At 42.4% G+C, this 21192-nt stretch overlaps 1 protein-coding gene across 1 annotated transcript in view; it reads right to left on the reverse strand.

Annotated features, from left to right (window-relative positions):
* Positions 1-2121: 2121 nt before the first annotated feature.
* Positions 2122-21192, reverse strand: part of PLXND1 (plexin D1) — a 173372-nt gene continuing 154301 nt past the window's right edge. The window contains exons 30-36 of the mRNA XM_077325307.1: positions 20073-20107; positions 18559-18663; positions 16659-16822; positions 14197-14344; positions 10244-10384; positions 9674-9748; positions 2122-5606 (exon numbers count right to left, since the gene is read on the reverse strand). Coding sequence (XP_077181422.1) covers positions 5490-5606; positions 9674-9748; positions 10244-10384; positions 14197-14344; positions 16659-16822; positions 18559-18663; positions 20073-20107 — 785 coding nt within the window. The 3' untranslated portion in view covers positions 2122-5489. The remainder of the gene's footprint in view (positions 5607-9673; positions 9749-10243; positions 10385-14196; positions 14345-16658; positions 16823-18558; positions 18664-20072; positions 20108-21192) is intronic.

Genomic DNA, 21192 nt, shown 5'->3' on the forward strand with positions numbered 1-21192 from the left:
ATTACCCCTCTCTGCAGAGCAGGCTTGGGGCGACATACACATATCACAACATAAATATAATTTCAATAAAAACAGATTCAAATGAGTAGCTGTGTTGGTCTGAAGTAGCACAATAAAATCAGAGTCCAGTAGCCCCTTTAAGATCAACAAAGATTTATTCAAGGTGTGAGTTTTCGAGTGCGAGCACTCTTCGTCAGAAACTTGAAAAGTCACACCTTGAATAAATCTTTGTTAGTCTTAAAGGTGCTACTGGGCTCTGATTTTATTTTAATAAAAACAGTAAGCCCTGAGTGCTGTGTTAGGCCTTGTTCTAAGTTCTAGTCACAGGAGATCATTCTGGATATCAGGAGAGCACTCCCAGCAGCAGCAACAGGCAGGAGGATGTAAGTTGGCATGCAGGTAGATACAGGGAAGTGTGGTTCTCATCAAATCAGAAACCAGTGCAGCTTGTTCAAGGCTGGCATTACATGCCCCGTGCCCATTAAAAAGTAGGCCGCTGCATTCTGCATCCAGCTGCAAATCCCACACAAGCTTGCTGAGTAACCTTGGACTGATCACTGTCATGCGACCTAACCTGTTTCACAGGATTGCTATTGAAAGGATAAAACGGAAGAGGCAAATTAGGTTATAGATTGCTTTGGTCCCCCAATGGGAACCAAAATCTGAGTAAATAAACAAGATACAGAATATTCCTGGACTAGCTGCTAGAATTCATTTTAAGGTGATCAGATGAGCTGACAAGAGGGCTCCCATCCCATTAATAAGTGAAGCTTTTCTCACAGGATGCACTGCGCTAGCTCAAAGCTTCTTTTTAAAATCTCATTGGACAAATAACGCACAACAGATTTCTACATGGGTCTCCACTGGTCAGTTTTATTCAACGGCATGATCCTCCAATCGCATCTAAGTTGGATTATGCTGATGTACTTTATATGGGGTTGCCTTTGACCTTGGTCTGGAAATGTCAGTTGAGCCAAGATATTGATGGCCGAGCTATTGTGGCGGGCTAGATGCAGGAACTGCAGCACTTCTGTGTTCAAAGACCTTTATGTTTTGGCCACAATTCAAAGTGCTGCTTCTTAGCTTCAAGGCCTAAAATGGCTTGGGGCTGAGGGATCTGGAGGATCCCTCCCGTATTGACTGACCACCAGTTGAGATCCTCTTCCCAAGCTCTACTGTCTGTGCCCCCATGTGCAGAAGTGAGGCGGGTGATAACCAGAGACAGGGCTGTTTCAGTGGAGGGAGCTGACCATTTTGGGGCCCCCTCCCAAGGCTCACCCGGCACCTCACTTTAAGTGCCATGCCAATAAAAGTCTTCTTATCCGGACTTTTAACCGAGGAGGTCCAGCTTTTAAAATTGGTTTAAGGTCTGCTTCAAACCTGAGTGCTATTAAAATAATTCAGGCTCCTGCTGTTTTAATGCCCAGGCTGGGTTTTACGGTTTTTACATCTTGGCCGGGTGTTGTTAATTCTAATGCTGCCTTGAACAGGTCCCTGGAGAGGCAGCATGTAAATTTTCTAAATAAACATAAATGAGGCAATGAATCTTGCAAACTGGTTTGTGCTAACTGGACAAATGTGCCTCACAGCTCTGTTTGTGCTGGTATATAGGGGTGCCAACTTCCAGGTGGCAGCTAATGATCTCTTGGGATTACAACTGATCACTGGGCAACAGAGATCAGTTCCCCTGAAGAAACTGGCTGCTTTGGAAGGTGGACTCCATGGCATTAGACCCCACTGAAGTCCCTGCCCACCCTAAACCCCTGCTCTCCTCAGGCTCCACCCCCAACATCTCCAGTTTTTTCTCAGTCTGAAGCTAGCACCCCTACTGGTACACGCCAGGTTGGCTTACTCATTCTGGAAGAACTTGGACCATCTTTTTGTGCTGGGGCCACACAGCGTTGATTGTTGAGAAGTTGCAGCATGGCCCATTCTCACCATGCATCTAATTCCCAAGAGGGTTCATCTTTTAATTTCCTCTGCTTTCATCCCAGATAAAAGCCAGTTCACACTTGGATTCATCTGTTTCAGTTTTCTTTTACAGTCGGAGAAACTATGCATTCATCTGATTTTGTTCCTCTTCCAAACGTTCTTAATGGAAACATCCCACACAGGATCTGATGAGTTTCATCATGTTTTATTACAAAGATATTTTTCCAAAGATTCTGCCATTTCCATTAAACAGCAGGTAAGGGGGAAGAAAAAAACCTCCTACATATAACATGACAAAGTTAAAAATATATTACAATGGGGGAGGGGGGGTTGGGTTCTGGGCAACAGCACCGACCCCTCTGTTTCTGGTTTGCAGACAACTTATTTCTTTTCAATGGTTGTAGCAAATATTTGGATGAAGAATTAAATAATAAAGCATATGCCATAACACACACAAGCCAAGCACACTGCTTGGCATGCACGCACACACACAAGCACATACACACACACACACTCAGGATATAACAATTGGGGGGCCATAGAGGCGAGCCTCCCACCCTAAAGGACCAGTCCAAGCAGTGGCTTCCTGCACTTCTAACAGGGTACTGAAGAGCCCCAAACAAGAGCATTGTCTAGCACCATAACACAACCCATTTTGACTGTGTTCTTTTTCCAGCTCCCTCATCCAAACTGGAACTTCAGCAAGTTTTTCTGTCCATGTTCCTGAGATGGCTCTCTGTGGGGAAGTGTGACACTGGCAGCTCTTCACAGTCCCAAAGAAAGAAAGAAAGGAAAAAAATCTCTTTCAAAGTTTAATGTAGCCCAGCTACATTTTCAACGTTTATCTTCTGCAGTCGTTTTCTCAATAAACACATGGAGATTTCCTCAGCCTGTGTTACGTTTTGCAGTTCTCTTTTTCGTGTCTTATAATCCTCTTTTATTTTGCACTGGATAAAAGCTGTATTTGTTATATACCACTATATAAAAACTCATCATGACACTTTGATTCAATATATAATATTTTACACTAGGCATTTGGGAAAGATACAAAGACAAAATAACTACAGAAAGCAACAAGATTTCAATTGCAAATAAACAAATACAAAGTTTGGTTCCCACCCAAGTGATTAAATCCTAGCCTCAAGTCTGTAGCGGCTCCCCTTTAGACCTTTTGCCTTTGTGAGGTAGTGTAACATTTTTAAGCATTATTTGGCAGTTTCTAAGCTTGGTGTGGTCAGCAACATTAGCTGGATGCAAACCCCTTGTGGTAGGTTTGGATTTACTTGCCTGCACTGGCCATTGCCTACGGGCAGCTACCGAAGATGCTAAAGGGGAATTCTGAAAGAGACACCTGCCTAGGACCACTGTTGTTGTTGTTGTTGTTGTTCTTACAGCAAAAAAGGAAACAGAAATAATTCCTTCTGTAGTCAATGCAAAGGCATATGAAGAACAGGAATTACATTCAGGACTAAGGGATACTTTGATTGTACTGATTATAGATAGTTGTGTGTAACAGGATATTTAGGAATAAAAGCAGGGTGTCTTTGTGTTTAGCCTTTTCCTCTACTCTAAGCTGGCTTCCCAAACTGCCTTGCCCTCTGCAGAGTTCCACCGGTGACTTTGTGAAGGCCATATATACAGAGGGGAGGGTGGTGGGGAGAAGAGACATAGAAAACAGAAAAGGGGAGAAAGGGCTAGACATTGATTTCAGTGGGCTCAGAAAGCAGCAACCTGGCAGCTTTAAGACCACCAGCATTCCACAATTAATTATTCTGCCCATTAATCTCCAGTTTTGATGTATTTATTTCCTTCACTAGCCCCCCATGAAACCCAAACAAATGGTAACTTTATAAACAAAGTTTGTTATTCCTATTTGGTCCTTGAATCTGTTGAACAACTTCATCTTGTTGCATGCTAATTTATTGTTCACTCTCTACCTATATATGTATGGACTGGTAACTTCCATTGCATTGTTTCTGAGGAAGTGTGTGTGCACACAAAAGCTTATACCTTGAATAAAACTCTGTTGGTTTTAAAGGTGCCACCGGGCTGCAACTTTGTTCTGCTGCTTCAGTCCGGCATGGTTACTCATCTGAATCTAGCAACTGCACAGTAATTGTAAGTAACTTACCTATTCATCTTAGTTATGTCCTCCTACTCTATCCCCCAGCCTTTGACTAAACTCTCAGATCCATTTCAAATGTTTTTGGGGAAAATGCAGTTTCCCATTTAGGTACACAATGAAGGGAGTTATGGACAACTGAGGTTTTCCTCACACATGTACCTGAATCAAATCTGCATTTTACACACTTGATTAAAACAACAAACAATATTTTTAGTGTGCAGGACACATGTACATGCTAAATACATAACTCGGGAAACAGCCCTCTAATAACATAATGCACTTTTCATCATACATAAAAGTATGTTCCTTATGTGAGAAGTTGTTTTAGGAACCAACACCATTTTTGCTTTATTGAAATGTCTACTGTTCTAGTGTTAAACCAAGTGTGCTAACTTTGGATTTATGCTGAGCCAAGAGTTCAATTCTGTTCATTCCCTCTAAAATAACAAGGGTTAGAACAAAGGGAAGGAAATGCTTCTCTTTGACCCCTGCAGTGTTTGTGTGTGTGTGTGTGTGTGTGTGTATTCCCCCCCTCCTTTTAGGGAAAAGTATTCCTGGAGCCAGATGGGCATTGAGAAGGAATTTGTCGAATACAATTCATGGTGCACAAACATCTGGGAAGTTCTGGGAAATGGGAACAGCTGCATTATTTGTCCTTTTCTGACACTGTCTGCTACACAGTAATGATCCCTCCATCAAGCGAATAGCCATTTCCGTCAAGAGTAAAGTGCTTTCACATGTCACGACTACTTAGGAAGCAACTGCATTGTCTAGTCTGCAAGTTCCTCACCTTTTTCCAACTTTGGATGAAGGTGTGGCTATGTTTATGTGTACAGTACAAAAATAAAAGGCACAAAATACATCTAATGCAGCATGCTGTGTACAGTAAATGGATTCCCTGAAATTTAAAGTACACAGAAAGAATAGGGGCACTGTCAGAGGGAATTCTACAGTTGATTCAATGGCCTTTTAAAAAACTTCCCCTCTTATTATTCCCCAAGGCTTCTCTGTTTTGTTTTGTTTCTTGCCTAGCCAGTCCATCTTTGCTTTCATATCCTGGCCACCACAGTCTCTTTGGGAAAATGAAGGGGAAGGCGGCTGCTTTGAAGAAGTGTAGGAGCTCTTCAGAAGAAGCTACTACATTTGCCGGTGCAAGTGTTGTGCCTCTGTCTGAAAGATCAAATAAATGACAAGTGTCTTGCAGTGCAGGTCACATAAGGGATTTCAAACTGTTTGGTGGACAACCCTCATTTCCCCAGATTGGCTTAAGGAGACAGGTCAGCCCCACCACTGAATTGGTTTCCTAAGAATACCATAGACATACAACAGGCTACATATGGACACACGGGTACGTTGAAAAGGTGTTCCTCAGAGGACAGTGCACGGTAGAGAAGGTCACTTCTAGACGTGAAGGCAAAGTCTGGCTCACAGCCTAAGCCTCACTGCAGCACTCGTAGATGTTGTCTTCCATAAGTGCAATCACTTGCTCAAATTTGTGCTGCAGCTGTGTGCGTCTGGTGGCGGGATTGGAATCCAATGCATTCACAATCTGAGGGAACACAATATATATATATATTTAAGAGATCTCTAGAGAGAAATAAGCCATTGCTTTGAGATCACTGCTATTTAATTGTTCCCCAGCTATTTAAGCCCATCTATTTCCCCTCTGCTGTTTCATACACAAAACCACTGCAAAGCCAAGTGCACAGCCTCCATCCAGATGTCGCATGAAAGCACAGCTTAATTAAATCCACTGTGGTTAGTGGAGCCGTCTGAATGCAGGCCACACCTAACTATCATTGATGAGTGCCTGTCAAACTAAGAACTGGAGCTGGAATCTGAAATTTGTTTTCTTAACCACAGTAAATCTTATGGCTTTGCATGATCTGCATTAAGCGGACACCCTGGCTCGATCTGGATTGAATCCTGGTTTGTTCCTTGACAATACCTTCTACGTGGACACTACTTGTTGAATGCTGTACCATTTTGCTTTGCAATGTGATAGTATTACAAAATCATCCCTCCAGAAGTCAGGATCGTGGCTGAAATGAAGACTGAGCTGACAAATTGGATGCTGTGCAATCTTTCACATTATAAGGCAAGTCTTCCCATAGACCGTTTATGCACTGGAGGTTTCATGCTGAGCTACAGGCTGGGGTTTTAGTTGTGGCAGGTTGCCCCACCTCTTCCTGCATCTACACGGGGGAGCATTTGGCCCAGTGCACCTAATCTGCTCCGTATTTGTGTTCCTGCATGAGAGCTGGGGCAGTGAAGTGCCCAGTGCATAAACGGTCATATAGAAACCACAGGCATAATGAGCCACTAATACTCTAAATTCACAGGTGGTTTAGGATTTAGGATGTGTAGCTTAACAATTAAGTGTTTTCACTGAGTATAAACAACAACAAAGTTATTCTCAAGGAAGGCCCATGGTTCAGTGGCAGACCATTTATGTTGCATGAACAAAGTCTCTAGTTCGATCCCTGCCTTCTCTAGTTAAAAGATAATAATAATCAAATCATAGGTAATGGGAAAGATGTCATATTGAGACCCTGGGGAGCCTCTACCAGTCTGTTTAAACTGTCTCTCAAACCCTAAAATGTAAAAGCTGAAATTGGCTGGAAATTATTAGGGAATGGGATGAGGTTTTTACTAAAAGAAATCTTCATGACATGGGGATTCTCTCTGTTGAAATCCATGGGCCTTTAAAAACTTTATGCGTGCAAACTGATATCTGGAACCAGACTCTTAAAGCTTTTTTCAACTCTAATGAAATAGGTCTGCTAGAAAAGGAAATAAACTAAAAACTGGGTGGTACTATTTCAATACCAGCCAAATGCTTAGAATCCCAACAACACGTCATAGGCAGCTTGAAAACAGCCTGGATTTTGTAACGTTCTTTGCTGCAGAATTGAAGACCCACTAGCTCAATGGTTAAAAGCCATTAAATTTTATTCAGAGCTGATTCATGAGGTAAAGATTATATATCCATAAGTGGGAACCCGCAAGGACTTGTGGAAAGCATCTCATTTCCCCTCCCCCATTATTTCCTCTTTCCCTTCCTGAAAGCCCACAAAGCCGCTTTCTTTTCTGTGCTTCCTTCTCTCCTTGTAGAGATTCCAACTCCAGGTGAGGAATGGAGATCTGGAATCACAACAGATCTCCCAACTACCAGCTGCTGTTCCTCCTTATAAGAAGGAGGCTTTATACCTCACTTTTCACTGGCTCAAAGGGTCTCAAAGTGGCTTACAATCGCCTTTCCTTCCTCTCCTCACAACAGACACCCTATGAGGTAGGTGAAACTGAGCTCTGACAGGACCCCTAGGTTAGAACAGAGCTATCAGGTCTGTGACAAGCCCAAGGTCACCCAGCTGGCTGTATATGGAGGAGCGGGGAAGCTGTTCTTAATCACTACACCATGTTGGTTAAGAACATAACAGAAGCCATGTTGGATCAGGCCAATGACCCATCCAGTTCAACCCCTTGTGTCATACAGTTTTCAAAATCCAGGTGCTATCAGAAGGTTAACCAGTGGGGTCCGAACTTCAGAAATCCTTCCAACCCTTTCCCCCCAAGCCCCAAGAACACAAAGCATCACTGCCTTGGATATAGTGTGACAATTATACTTTGTGGCTTTGAATCTCTGCTGCATATGTTCATTCAATCCCCTCTTAAGACAGTCAATGAAGGTAGCTGCCGCCACTTCTTGTGGCAGTGAATTCTAGATGTTAATTACTCTTTGGGTGAAGTACATCATTTCTTTTGCTCTAATGTTACTGCTCATTAATTTTATTCAGTGCCTAGAAGTTCTTGTGTTGTGAGAAAGGGAGAAAAGTATTTTTAAAACCTTTTCTATTGCAAACCTCTATCATGTCACCCCTCAATCATCATGTCTCCAAGATAAAAAGTCCTGGCCTCTTTAGCCTTTCTTCATAGGGAAGGTGTTCCATCCCCAGAACCATTTTACTTGCTCTTTTCTGCACTTTTTCCAATGCTATATCTTTTTTCAGACGTGGATTCACAATCTCTATTACTGCCAGTTCAGACCCCATCAGCATATATTTATTGTTAGGATTTCTGGCTCCAGGGTGCAATATTTTGCACTAGCTCACACTGAACCTCATTTGCCATGTTGACACCCACTTTGCCAGTTTTGAGAGATCCCTCTAGAATGCCTTGCAGTCCTCCCTGATTCTTACCACCCAGAATAACTTAGTGTCATCAGGAAACTTAGCCACTTCATTGCTTATTCTCAACTCCAAATCATTAATGAACAAGTAAGTTAAAAAGCACCAGACCAAAAAAAGAGCCTGGAGTACCCCACAGCATACCACCTTCTACCATGAAAACTTCCCATTTATACTCACTCTCTGTTTTCTGTTAATTAACCAGTTTTTAATACACAAGAGGACCTGTCCTCTTATCCCATGACTCCTGAGATTACTTAGGAGCCTCTGATGAGGAACTTTATCAAAAGCTTTCTGGAAGTCCATATAAACAGCTTCTACAGGGCATATGTTTGTTCATCCTCCAAGAACTCTAACAAGTTAATAAGAAAAGATTTTTCCTTACAGAATCCTTACAAAGTCTTCCTCAATATGTTTTGTTAATTTATGTGCCTACTAATTCTATCTTTAATAATGGATTCTACTAACTTACCTGATATTGATGTTAGACTGACAGGCATATGATTTCCTGGATTTCCTAGGGAACCCTTTTTAAAAGATGGGGGTTACATTAGCTACCTTTCAGTCCTTAGGAATGGAGGCAGATTTTAGTGACAGACTATATATTTCTGTCAGGAGATCCACAAGGCTGGGCACCCAGATTGGCCCATATTCCAGGCCTGGACAGGCCTGGAAAGGCTCCACTCCGGACTCTGTTTCTCTTTTATTTATAGAGCCAATGGTTAAGATTTGGAATAGCCCTCCACTGCTTCCTTCTTACCTTTTACTGCTTCTACTACTTTGTTTGTTAACTATCCAGGCTGTTTTTTATACCTATTTGTACCTTTCCAAACTTACGTATATATTTTATCTGTGCTTCCAGCCTTAGGGTTCCCACCTTCTAGGTGGGACCTGGAAATATCTCAAAATTACAACTGAACTTCAGACAACAGAAATCTATCCCCCTTCAGAAAATGGCTGCTTTAGGGTAGACTCCATGGCATTATATCTTGCTGAGGCCTCACCTCTCACCAAATCCAGCCCTCTTCACACTTTAGCACAAAATCTCCAGAAACTTCCCACCCTGGCCCTGATGAGATCTCCCTCAAAGGCTAAAAAAGATCTGAAATGATAGAACCAAATGTGGAATCTGTGGTTGCCGAGCAACCGCCAATGAGGGAGTCTGTTGCTTACAGTTACATGTGCTCCTTTGATCATTTTTGAGTTCTTAACCTGCCTTCTTGTATTTCTGTTTTTTAGATTTTTCTGCAAATCTGCGCCCCTTTTCAGGATTGTAGAAAGACGTGTCTTGCCTGTTAGCAGCTCTAGTAACTGGATTTAGGTATCCTCAGATTTTGCTATTAGTGTGTGTACATGAATACATAGTCACAAGAATCAGTCCTGAATGGTAAGCATTGCCCCCACCTATCAAGGAAAAGAAGTGGTTTACCTGGTTGCGGTATCTCTTGGCATATTTGTAAATTTCAGTCATGGCAACATTGGTGTTAAACTCATTCCGACATTTCTATAAAGGACAAAACAAACAGGAAGAATACTAATCAGCATATACAAAGGGTAATCCATTCTATTTGACAGAAATCAATTGCACTAAAATGGTACTTGAATGTGATTGCGCTGTAAGCTAACATCAGCATATTTGAACTCTGGTTCCCTTCTAACTTAGTTAATTAATATGTGGCATACATAACTTCCGAACAGTGAAAAACAAAAATGAATCCAATGAGACCTAGGTCAATCACTTGAATGATATATACTTGCCTTGGCTCATGTAAGGATTAATCTGCTTCCCAAGGTGACTCTAAAAAACACTGCCTGACATCTTTTTCCTAAGGAACTCACACAATGTTTACATTCATTTGAAATAATAATTTTTATTTCTTGGATGTGACTGAAAGTCTTTGCTCCTAGACTCTAGATTGTGCTGTTCCTAGCACAGCATATACAAATAGGAATAGAAAAATTACGGTGTAGACCCACTATGGAAGAGCTGATTTCTTACCCTGGACTCCTCTGCTAGGTGTGCATTCATTTCTTGTTCACTGAGAGGCGGCATGTCATGAATCTGTTTATAATATCTCTGCACTATTTTTCGGTATTCAGGAATCTCCTTGGCATACAACAGCTTATTAGTAGGTGAATCCTAATGGGTAAAACACAGAGAGAATCCATGGATATTTCATTGGCTGTAGGGGGAAAGATTGGTTCCTTTTCTATCAATTTAGGGATGTAATGTAAGAAGCTGCGTTTTCTTCTAACTGCTTGAAAAATACAAATTGCCTCAAAAATGTAGTGCTGCAAAGAGGACTTTTAGTATTCTAATAAGAGCTGGAAAATTGTAAGCACATTCAAAAAGCTGAGCAGCCACATCAGTTCCCATTTCCATTTCTTAGCTCAGCAGTGTTCCTCTTACCTACTGTTGATTAAGCAAGAGGATTAGCACGGAACAAAAGGGAGTAGGATCCTCCTGCTAAACTTACTAAAGGGTCACATTTAAGTTAGTGGCTTTTTAATCCCAGCAAAAGAACAAGAATGGGCCCAAGAAGACAGTAACATGCTGCATACCCATGTAATTTTATTTTGATGCTAGTGATTTATTTCTCCCACTTTGCTCAACACACAATGCCTTCTTTTATGCTATTGTATTTCTGAAAACATTTCCATCTGCTGTCTGACCTCAGCTGACCTACAACAGTCTAATTTACAGTTTGACAAGGAAAAATTGCAAGCACTTCATAGCAGATGGGGGAAAAAAAGTTAACGGAACCCCCCAAATGCACAACTCATACCTTTCATCACAACTTTACCCCCATATTAACCCTGGCAAAGAGATTCCCTGTGCTTCCGTTGAGGAGTGGAATGGCTCAGCTGTGGTGAATCACATTGCAGGAGCCCTTTCCCCACACTGCAGCTTTCCCTCACATACTGTATGTGTGTGCCAGCATTAGAGATGTGATTTACAATACTCTAATAAAATGTATTTATGCTGGAAAGTTTCAGTGTCAACACCCAAATCAGCGGAAGCATAAAGAATGACACACACACACACAGTCACTTTCTATTTTAGAGATTAAACTTGACCCTGAATCAACATTAGGCATACAGGGAGGAAAAGCAGGAGCCTTCATACAAGAGAACGAGCTGGATGAGGCCGTGCCTTGAGACACCCATAAGACGTATGCACAGGTTTCCATAGTATAACTGGGTTTTATCCTCCCTGACTGCACTGCCCAGTCCCCAGTCAACAGCAATAATTAATTGTATCTACAGAAATACACCTTAACTTTAACTGTGCTTTAGCCTTATTAAACCCTGAAATATATTTTCAGACTTTGAGGACCCCAGGAAGTGATGTCAGCTGGTCACACCACCCAGCTATGCTTCCCTGCCATGTCCCTAAAAGTGGCATAACTATCCACACCCTTCATCTTCCTTTCACCCCCCACCCTCCACCTTTACTACTATGGTGACTCTGCCTCATGTAGGCCAGAAAGAAGGGCAGGAACTGAGAAGACAGTCCGAACCCCCCATGCCACAACCGCCCCCTCCTGTTTTTTACATGCATGGCTTCTGGGTAGAGGTGGCCAGTTCTCTGGCTTGTAGCCAAGTCCATTAAGGTAGGAGGGAAAAGGCCATGGACCCTGTCTACAGCTCCCCCAGACTCCTGGGGATCCATGGACCCCTAGCTGGGAATCCTTGGAGTATGCTATCTCCTGTTGAACGTGGCTGATACAGGGGAAAGTATTCCTTGCTGCATAGCTTCTAGGACAGAGTTTCCTTCTGAGCCACACAAAAATCACTCTCATGAGTAAACCTGTTTAAATCTGTTTTGCTTCCACTGAAATTATTTATTACTAAGGACCTTCTGGAGGCCTGAGAACAAGCTGTGGGAAGAAACTGAAAGAACCCAGAAATCTTGAGCCCATTCCAGCAGAGATCTGTAAACTACCAATCTACTGATGAAGCCTTTTAAAAGAGAAGCCAAATGGTAAGGTAGTTTCTCTAGAAGTTTAAGATCTCTTAAATACTCAAAACATCATAACCTTAAAAAAGAGATTTATTCAAAATGAGATAAACAAAGCATAGTCCTCGACATTATTTAAAGGTAAAGGTAAAGGTATCCACCGTGCAAGCACCGGGCCATGTCTGACCCTTGGGGTGACGCCCCCTAGCGTTTTCATGGCAGACTCAATACGGGGTGGTTTGCCAGTGCCTTCCCCAGTCATTACCATTTACCCCCCAGCAAGCTGGGTACTCATTTTACCGACCTCGGAAGGATGGAAGGCTGAGTCAACCTTGAGCCGGCTGCTGGGATTGAACCCCCACCCTCACGGGCAGAGCTTCAAACAGCATGTTGGCTGCTTTACCACTCTGCGCCACAAGAGGCTCTTCGACATTATTTATTTATATTTCTATACAGCCCTTCCCTACGGTTCTGGGCGGTTTACATTAAAAGTTGTGGAATACTTACATAGTATATTATAATAATACTATAAATAACAATCATAACATAACATAATCAGAACATAACATGAAAACCAGAAAAGTGTTTTAACAGTTAAAAGTGATTTTTAACAGAACAACATGACAATCCCTGGGCAGGTCAGATTTGTCAGTCATGGAAGGGCATGGGGAGGGGGGGTACCAGCAGGTGTTCTGAGTCGGTCGGCCTCATGCAAATGCCTGGTGGAAGAGCTCCCTTTTGCAGGCCCTGTGGAATTGTGGAAGTTCGGGCAGGGCCCTGATCTCTTCAGGGAGCTCATTCCACCAGGTGGGGCGTCATTCCAAAGGCTCTGGCCCTTGTTGAGGCTCGACATGCTTCTTTGGGGCCAGTGATCTGCAGCCAGTTGGAGGTGGCAGAGCGTAGGGCTCTTTTGGGGGTGTAGGCAGGGAGACGGTCTCTCAGATACACTGAAGAAAGAATGCAAAATGTTCCTGTTTGGCTGTATATGAGCTAAAAGTTGGAACACTGCCAAACAGGCCTTTGTTAACATTTGCAGCATTCAAAGATTCATGTCATAAATCAGGATTAAGGTTCAATGGGCCAGGAAACCTTCTGAACTCCATTAGACCACTGGCAGCTAGCTGAAAAAGAAGGAGGAGGAGGAGAATGGAGAATGCACATGCATTCCCCCAACTCTACCCACTTTGAGTTGTCAACAAGGGAAGTGGAATAGGTGTGATAAATATTAAAAACGAGATAATTGCCTCTGTTTATATTGCTAAAAGAATTCAGGAGGCAAGTGAACAGGTGCTTGTGTCTTCAAAATGCCTTGTATACTTTTTAAAATGGTTCATACAGTCAAGCAGGCATAAAACACCAAGGCCCCAAGCTGCATTTGGCATGAAAAAACCAATCTCAGAACAGCCTTACAAATGGTCATTCATCCCAAAAAACCTGAGATAAGATTTAATTCAACAGAGTGGAAATAATTTTAAATCAACATTTCAACCTTTATTTTCAAACTAGAATATGATGCAGTGACCTTTGAAGTAGAAACAAAGAAAACTGACAGAAATTAAGACTTCATGCTGAAAATAAGCTCTTTCCCAGAGCTATTTTTCTGGTAAAATTGGAAAGTGGGTTATAGACTTTTTGTACATAAAAATGTTTGGATGATCATTCCTTTGGCTGATCTGTTAAGACTATTTATTGGCGATTCATGCCAAGAGTTCAGTGCCATCCATTCCCTCTAAAATGGGGGGGGGGGGGGGAGGGAGCGCACTACTGTATCATATGGATGCCATCTGGCAAAGCTACATTTAATACTTATAAAACGGGGAAAACATCTCCATCCTTAAAATGACAGTCTTTCAACATTTTGTCCATTTTTTTGTTTGCCTGCAATTGTACATAGTTCCCATTGTGTTTCTGGTTAAACTGATAACAGTTGCAAGACTAATAAAGACATTTTGGGAGGGACAGAAACATAAAAGGTATTAGTAGTTCTATACCTTGCCTAGCTGCAGATCAGAGATGGAGCAGGCATCGATAAATGCCTGGGCTATTACAGAGAGACAGGCATCTATGTGATCAGTTTTGTCGATGTCAAAGACAAATTGCGGGTTTTTCAGAATGTTGACCCAAAACCTCAGAGGTAGGCTGTAGGGAGAAACACAAAGCAGGGGTGATTGTCATTAACCTGTCTCTCAATCACAGAACGATGAAAACAGTAAAACATAAATAAAATGGAAGAGGGAAAACAACGTAACTGATGGCTTCAGCCATCATTTGGGCAAGGAGACTACAGATGTTCACAGATCTGTTTGTCACTCCTCGTTTCTTTCCTATTTTCTCTTTCATTCTCTCCTTCATAATACTTGTGCACCCCCCTCACATGACACTGTTTCAGGCACAAGCCCACAGACTTCAATGGGCTTAGGAGGTACTGTTTGTCTAGTGGTAATCTACTAATGTGATAGTGCTGTCTGATCCCCTCTCTGTACATCTTCCAACCTACAGCTCCATCTGGTACCTAAACCACGTGCATGGAATTCTGGAATGTTGATAAACATTACAGTTAAGCAAGGCTCATGTGAATATACTAAAGCCAGAACTCTTGTACTCAGTAACTGCAGACATTGCAAAGACAGTACCTCAGAATTTTGTTGTTGTTGAGAGTATTCAATTTTGGGAGCACATAGGCCAAACTATTACTTTTCTGCAAATCTGTATGTTCTGTGCCTCATTTCTCTCTCTTTCTCACCGTAGCAAGTAACTTAGCTGATTATACAAAGCTGGTACTGATTTTACAAAATCTGGAACCACTGTGCATTTTTCACCTTGAGATGCATGCGCATTTCATGAGGTAGATTACAGAACAATACTGACTCATGGGAAGGAACAAGCCTGGCTCGTACAAAATTTCACTTTTCCAGTTGTAACATCTGTTACATATGTGTTTCTTATTCATGCAGTTTTAGTTACCTAAAATAGTTATTTAAACTCATTTTTCTTCTAATACTATGCCGAAAACCCGTTGTACCCAGGAATGCAACGGGCACTAGCGGTGGGCCCCCCCCAACGGTGCTGCTTCCGCCCTACCTGGTCATCCCGCTGGTAGCTGGGCCAACGGCTCCACAGATTGGTCTGTGCAGCCGGAAGCGGAGGCTGGACACCTAGACATATCCCAGACACTGCTTCTCCTATTGGGGCTCTTCACAAATATTAGAGTCACTATGTGGTACAGATACTGAGGCCCAAGGTGGGTTAGTTCTTTTCTTGGAGAGAGAGTTTTAGAATAGGTCATCTTCATTTCTTACCTACAGAGTCAAAGTCAACAGTTGCAGGATATGAATGCAACAGGGTGATGGATTGCTAGGACTGTTCCTCTGAGATAGCTCTTTGTGAATGATCTTGAAGAGTTTGCCCTTCATTCTCTCTCTCTGGATTCTAACTAGCCTATCTTTTTGCCAACACAGATATTTATCTGCTTAAAGTTATATCCGAGTTGGCAAAGGTTGGCTGCCTGGAAAATGACGCGTTGTGAAATGACTACAGCACAAAGAACATCTGCCCAAGTTCCTATGAATAAGTCTTCCTTTATCCATGGAAGATGCCAGAGTTCATTAATCTTTTGCCTTTCAAACCAGAACTGCTATCACATCTGACCCCTGTGAGTGCTAATGTGAGCAGCTATTTGTTTAGGACATGTCAACACTATCCAACAGGGAAAAACTACTGATTACTGTCAAATGGGACCAGGCAAACGACAATCTCTGCTTCCCACCTTTAATAAGTCTGTCCACACTTGTCAAGCAGGAAGAAAAATCTATAGATCTGAATGTATTCTCTCAAAAGTTTATTCCAACCAGCAACTATTTGTATATTTGCTGACACTCAAGTTGCTTTTGTTTTTTGCAAGTTGGAGCTAGAATTGTTTTTTTTTCCTGGAACAACTTTAAAGGCATCTTTTTAATAATCTGTGAGAAGCATATGCTTTCCCCTACTGAACAGTTCCGGAAGCTATTTCTGGTCCCCCCCTCCCCCTCACCAATTTGCAGTACACACATTTTCCTGAGAAACTCCCATTAGAATTAGTGTCACTTGCTCAGGAATAATATTTAGAATTGCGATCAGATTCTTCTTTTTGCCCCATTTGCTGGTTTTGCATCTCCAGGTTTTTACGTTAAAACTGATATCTATTCTCTACTTCAGAAGTAGTCTACCTGTGGTCCTCCAGATGTTCATGGACTACAATTCCCATGAGCCCCTGCCAGCAAATGCTGTCAGGGGCTCATGGGAATTGTAGTCCATGGACATCTGGAGGACCACAGGTTGACTACCCCTGCTCTACTTAACATGATTATCCTTGCCCTGCACCTTTAATCCGCCTACTGTTTTTACATATTTCTAGATCCTCAGGTCTTTAGAAGTATAATTTGTGAAAGTTAAAAAAGGGGATTATTTCTCCAACCTATTGGTTTTCCAAATGTGCAGTGTGTCTGGATCAGAGATCCCCCGTTTCTCTGCTTGTTCTTCCAGGAAATCAAAGAAATACTTGATAGCTGCAGGCGGTTTGTCCTCTCGGATACTTAGAATGGCTTTGAACAAATCATCCAGGAATTTCTGAAGTGTGCCCTGATGAATGAGAACATTCAAAACTGGTCTAAGAAAGCAGAATATATAGTGATCTAAGGCATTAAGAGGTAACCCAACGCAGTTGAAGAAAGCTTGCTGGACAATGGCTGAGTGGAGGGGATGGCAAAATAGAGCGGATAATGGGTTAAATTTTCTGCATTGTAATATAATTCTCTTAGTTTGCATTTAATCTCTTTTGGCACAGAGGCTCTCCTTCTCTGTTGCTGGAATCCAAAAGCACATCTGTGATTATTCTGTGTGGTAAACAGTGAGAAAAGCTAGAGACCCCTGGCAACTCTTATGATCTCTGCTCCAATTATGAATTACAAAGCAACGGAATTACAGACTGGCTTAAAGCCAAGCCTTGTGTCCAAATTTGTTAAGAGCAATAATACTGATGCTTTAAGTGGGTATTAAATCTCAGTTCAGGCTGAACTCTTCTGTACCACTGGGCCACAGAATCCCACACTCTGCAGGCTTGATGCCGTACTGGGTTTCTGTAGTTGAGCCCCTAACGACGTCAGCATTGTTCTCCATGACTGTTAAGTACTGGACATTACCATCACTCCTGACTGTATCACATTTCCTAAAGAGTGATGATGATATTTAGGAAACAATGCAAAAAGTAGAATTTCTTGATATATTAAATATCTGAAATGTTCCTCCCCCTCCCTCCCATTATATGCCCGGTTGCCAGGAGGGCGGTATGCAAATCAAATCAAAAATAAATATCTAGTTAGACTTTTTGAAAAGAGTGTTTTATGCAGGGGGATGTAGACTATTAAGGCACATACCAGGCTAGGACACACACAATCATTAGTAAGTACACTGAGAGGGGAAATGCATATTATATTACAACTCATTACAACCAAAGGTGTCATAGCTGGTCCTAACCGGCATATACGACTTGGGAGGAGATAACTTGGAAAAGGAAGGTGGGGCCGGAAAGCAAACCTTTCCTCCTGCAACTCTCTTTCCAATGCTGCCCCAACCCTACAGAGTACCAGATTAGTACCTAGAAACACCTGAGGACAAGTGGCTTCAGGAGAATGTATTTGTAGGGAGAAAGTGGCAGGCAATGCAAGAGTTAAACATACTCTTCCCTCCTCTCCCAGTTCCAAATGCACTAGCCAACAAAAGTAGCCATGAGGGGATTTATTGCCCACGGTTCAAATTTAATTATATTAAGTTTTCCCACCAAGGATTTCGAAGTGGTTGCAATAAAAGCATCCCAAAACAATTCTTAAAAACAAGGTGCAGAATACAAAAACAGTTCCACAAAAGCAGCCTTGGCCCGTAACATGTGGTTCCAACATGAAACTCTGAAGATAAATATCAACTCTTTTCCAATTTATAAAATATTTTATGCCTCATCATCAAAGTGGCCATTCTGAAAGTGCAAGAAACATTCCAACATCGACTGTTCGGGTCTCCTTAATGTGAATTATTACCCAGATGTGGCCAAATCCCTCCCTGTAAATATTCCCTGTGAAAGCAGACTAATAAAATCTTACATAGCAGTAAAATCAGACTTCCATGAGCCTGTTCCCAAGTATGTGTAGACAAGACTGCATCCCAGAGAAGTGTTTCCCTGGTTCAATACTCTAATCAGTTTGACATGCTATTGCTCCTCTGGGATTTGATAACGAGACAGCAGCAAAATGGGCTGATTCATGCCACTGCTCTTAGAAGACGGTCACTGCTCTTCCCACCCGCAGGGCCAGAACGCCACTTACCTTTGTGGAGAGCAATCTGGTCAGGTAGATTTCAGGAAGGACTTTTTTCCTATGACTCTGCCGATGAGATTTCTTATTTTCATTCAGCTCGTCCGTGGGAAGAACCTAACGATTGTGTGTGTGTGGGGGGGAGGCAAGATTATATACGCTTAAAATTAACCTTTAAAAGCTGATAACAAAACATTCCTGTTACAAAAGACAATGAAAGAGAGAGGGGAAGGGATGACACTCCATGCAATAAACCAGACCATTCAGAATATGAATATTAAAATTAATGGCACTGTTTGCCAGCTGTGTTGATCGGTTCCTTTTTTCCATTTAACGAGTAAAGAATTTTGCTCCACGTTCACTTTACAAAGAACTCAGCTGTCTGTGACATCAGCAGACACAATACTCTTTTTCCCTTCTGGTAACTGGCAATCAGTACAAAGGTAAGTACGTTAGAAAGATATATGCAAGACTATGATCAAGATTAAGACAAAAAAAATTACTTTTGCCTTTCACTCTGTGAAACAGAATGTGTTCAGTTATTATCTTATTATGTAAACAATGCAGAGACCACGTGGGTCTCAGTCGTCCTACCCCTTTCTTCTTAGTGGGTATGACTGTTGGCCAACAAGGTGCGTGAAGCGCCTGACGATTGGGCCCTCTGGTTGTCAGTCTGCCACCAAGGGGCCAATTGGCCCCTTGGCCCTGACTGACGAGTCGGCAGGCGCTTTGCGCCTGCCAACCCACCCCCGTCGCCCGCCCTGACCATCGCCATTACCCTGCAGGCAGGCAAGGTAGGCGGCAGTCAGGGCGGCCATCCCAGCTTCAGCCCGGCAAAGGGACAGCCTGGCCACGGCGCAACCGCGGCTAGGCTGTCCCTTTGCCGGGCTGGAAGCTCCGGACCCGGCCTGGAGCCTGCTGGGCCCGTCAGGCTTCCTATGTGCCAAAGGAACAGCCCGGCCATGGCACAGCCGCGGCGGGGCTGTCCCTTTGACATGCTGCAAGCTCCAGACCCGGCCTGGAGCCTGCCAGGCCCGTCGACCTTCCTGCGCTGCCCCTGCCCCCGCTGCCTTCTCCCCAACCCTCCACATGCCCATTTTTACAAATGGGCTTTGTCACTAGTATGGAAATAATTCCATGGTTTGGCTCTGATGATAAACTATGTTCAGCATTACTGTCCATTGGTAAGGTGATGGAAGACAGCATTGGGTTTTTTCCTAACAAACACCCTTGACAATTTTCATTGGACTAGGCCAGCCTGCCTCCTACTCACCAAAGCATTCTGGTTAAACAATTATTTCTACGGCCTGGCTTAAAATGGTTGTGGTGTGCGCATACATTGATGGAGTTTTCCTAATTAGCATGTGCCATGTCAGTCACACACTTTTGTGATGAATGGGTCCAATTCCCAAATAAAGTGGAGTCAGAGGACCGAAGAAGGAAATGACCCCCTAAGGAAAATATGTTTGGCCCACCTACAGTGGAAGAGTCATTATCCCCAACTGCTTTTGGAATAAGATACTTACCAAATGAAAGTATTTTTCAGTGTCCAAATCTTTCACTGAAAGGGGGAAAAAAAGATTTGAGAAGATGAAGGAACTTGCATTCTGCACATCATATCTTTTCTTGGAAGGAATGCTTGGATATTTCTACTGTTCTAAGGATACTGGGTTGGATGCAGCGCAAAATTTCCCGTTGCTTTAGATGTCTTGTGAAAGTGGAAATGCAAGAAAAAGACTGGGATAGCCGCATGCCTTATGTCAAGCTTATTGTATCCCAGATTGTTTCCTTATGATGATCTGAGATCAATTTCTGGGCACTATCATCTATACCAGTGAATATGGTAGGTGTTGCACAAGACCTTATGCAAACGGAAATGTGCTATGTTTTCGCTTGCCCATTTCTGAATCCAACCCAATGAGTAGTAACAATACATAGTATCATAATTCCACACAGAACACAAGTAACATAAAACAACTAAATGTTAACTAACTCAGATGACATTTCTGCGGCAGTTTGCGCTTTATGATTGGAGAACATGATGCAGGTTCAACTAAGATGGGAATGTAGAGAGATTGGCTTCAGGTCTTCTGATCCCCAATGGCTGGATTACACACAAGACTGGCAGCATTTGGCCTTGGCTGCTCTGCCTCGCTGAACATTTATCAGCTCCTTGGAAACGGCATGAACAGAATTTTGGAGAGAATGAGATCTGACTAACTGGGAAAGAAGGGATTAGGGGTCCCAGATTCTTCTCCATTTACCTATTTACATTTATCTGGGGATAGGTAAAACTGCTGCATCTCTGTATAACCTCTTTTATTCATTGTGTTAGCCTTCAGGGATAGCAACCTCATAAGAAAATGCACAGAATGTGAAAAGAAAAACCTAGCAATATTTTACCACCACTGCCATATCAGCACAGACAAAAGAAGGCTGGCTTATTCGTTTCACTAAGGATTCCTGCAACAAAGGAAGATGAAATATCTGACCAGTCGGATGTGGTATGCTTCAGTTATACTGCAGATGCTTAATTAAGGATATAGTTGTTCATAACAGACAAAAAAAAAAAAGGACAGGGATTTATTAGAGAGGAAATAATGAAAAAAGCTTATCTTGTATCCAGTATAGAGACGTAAAGGTCCA

This window comes from Paroedura picta, chromosome 3 (assembly GCF_049243985.1).
Source record: "Paroedura picta isolate Pp20150507F chromosome 3, Ppicta_v3.0, whole genome shotgun sequence".
Lineage (NCBI taxonomy): Eukaryota > Metazoa > Chordata > Lepidosauria > Squamata > Gekkonidae > Paroedura > Paroedura picta.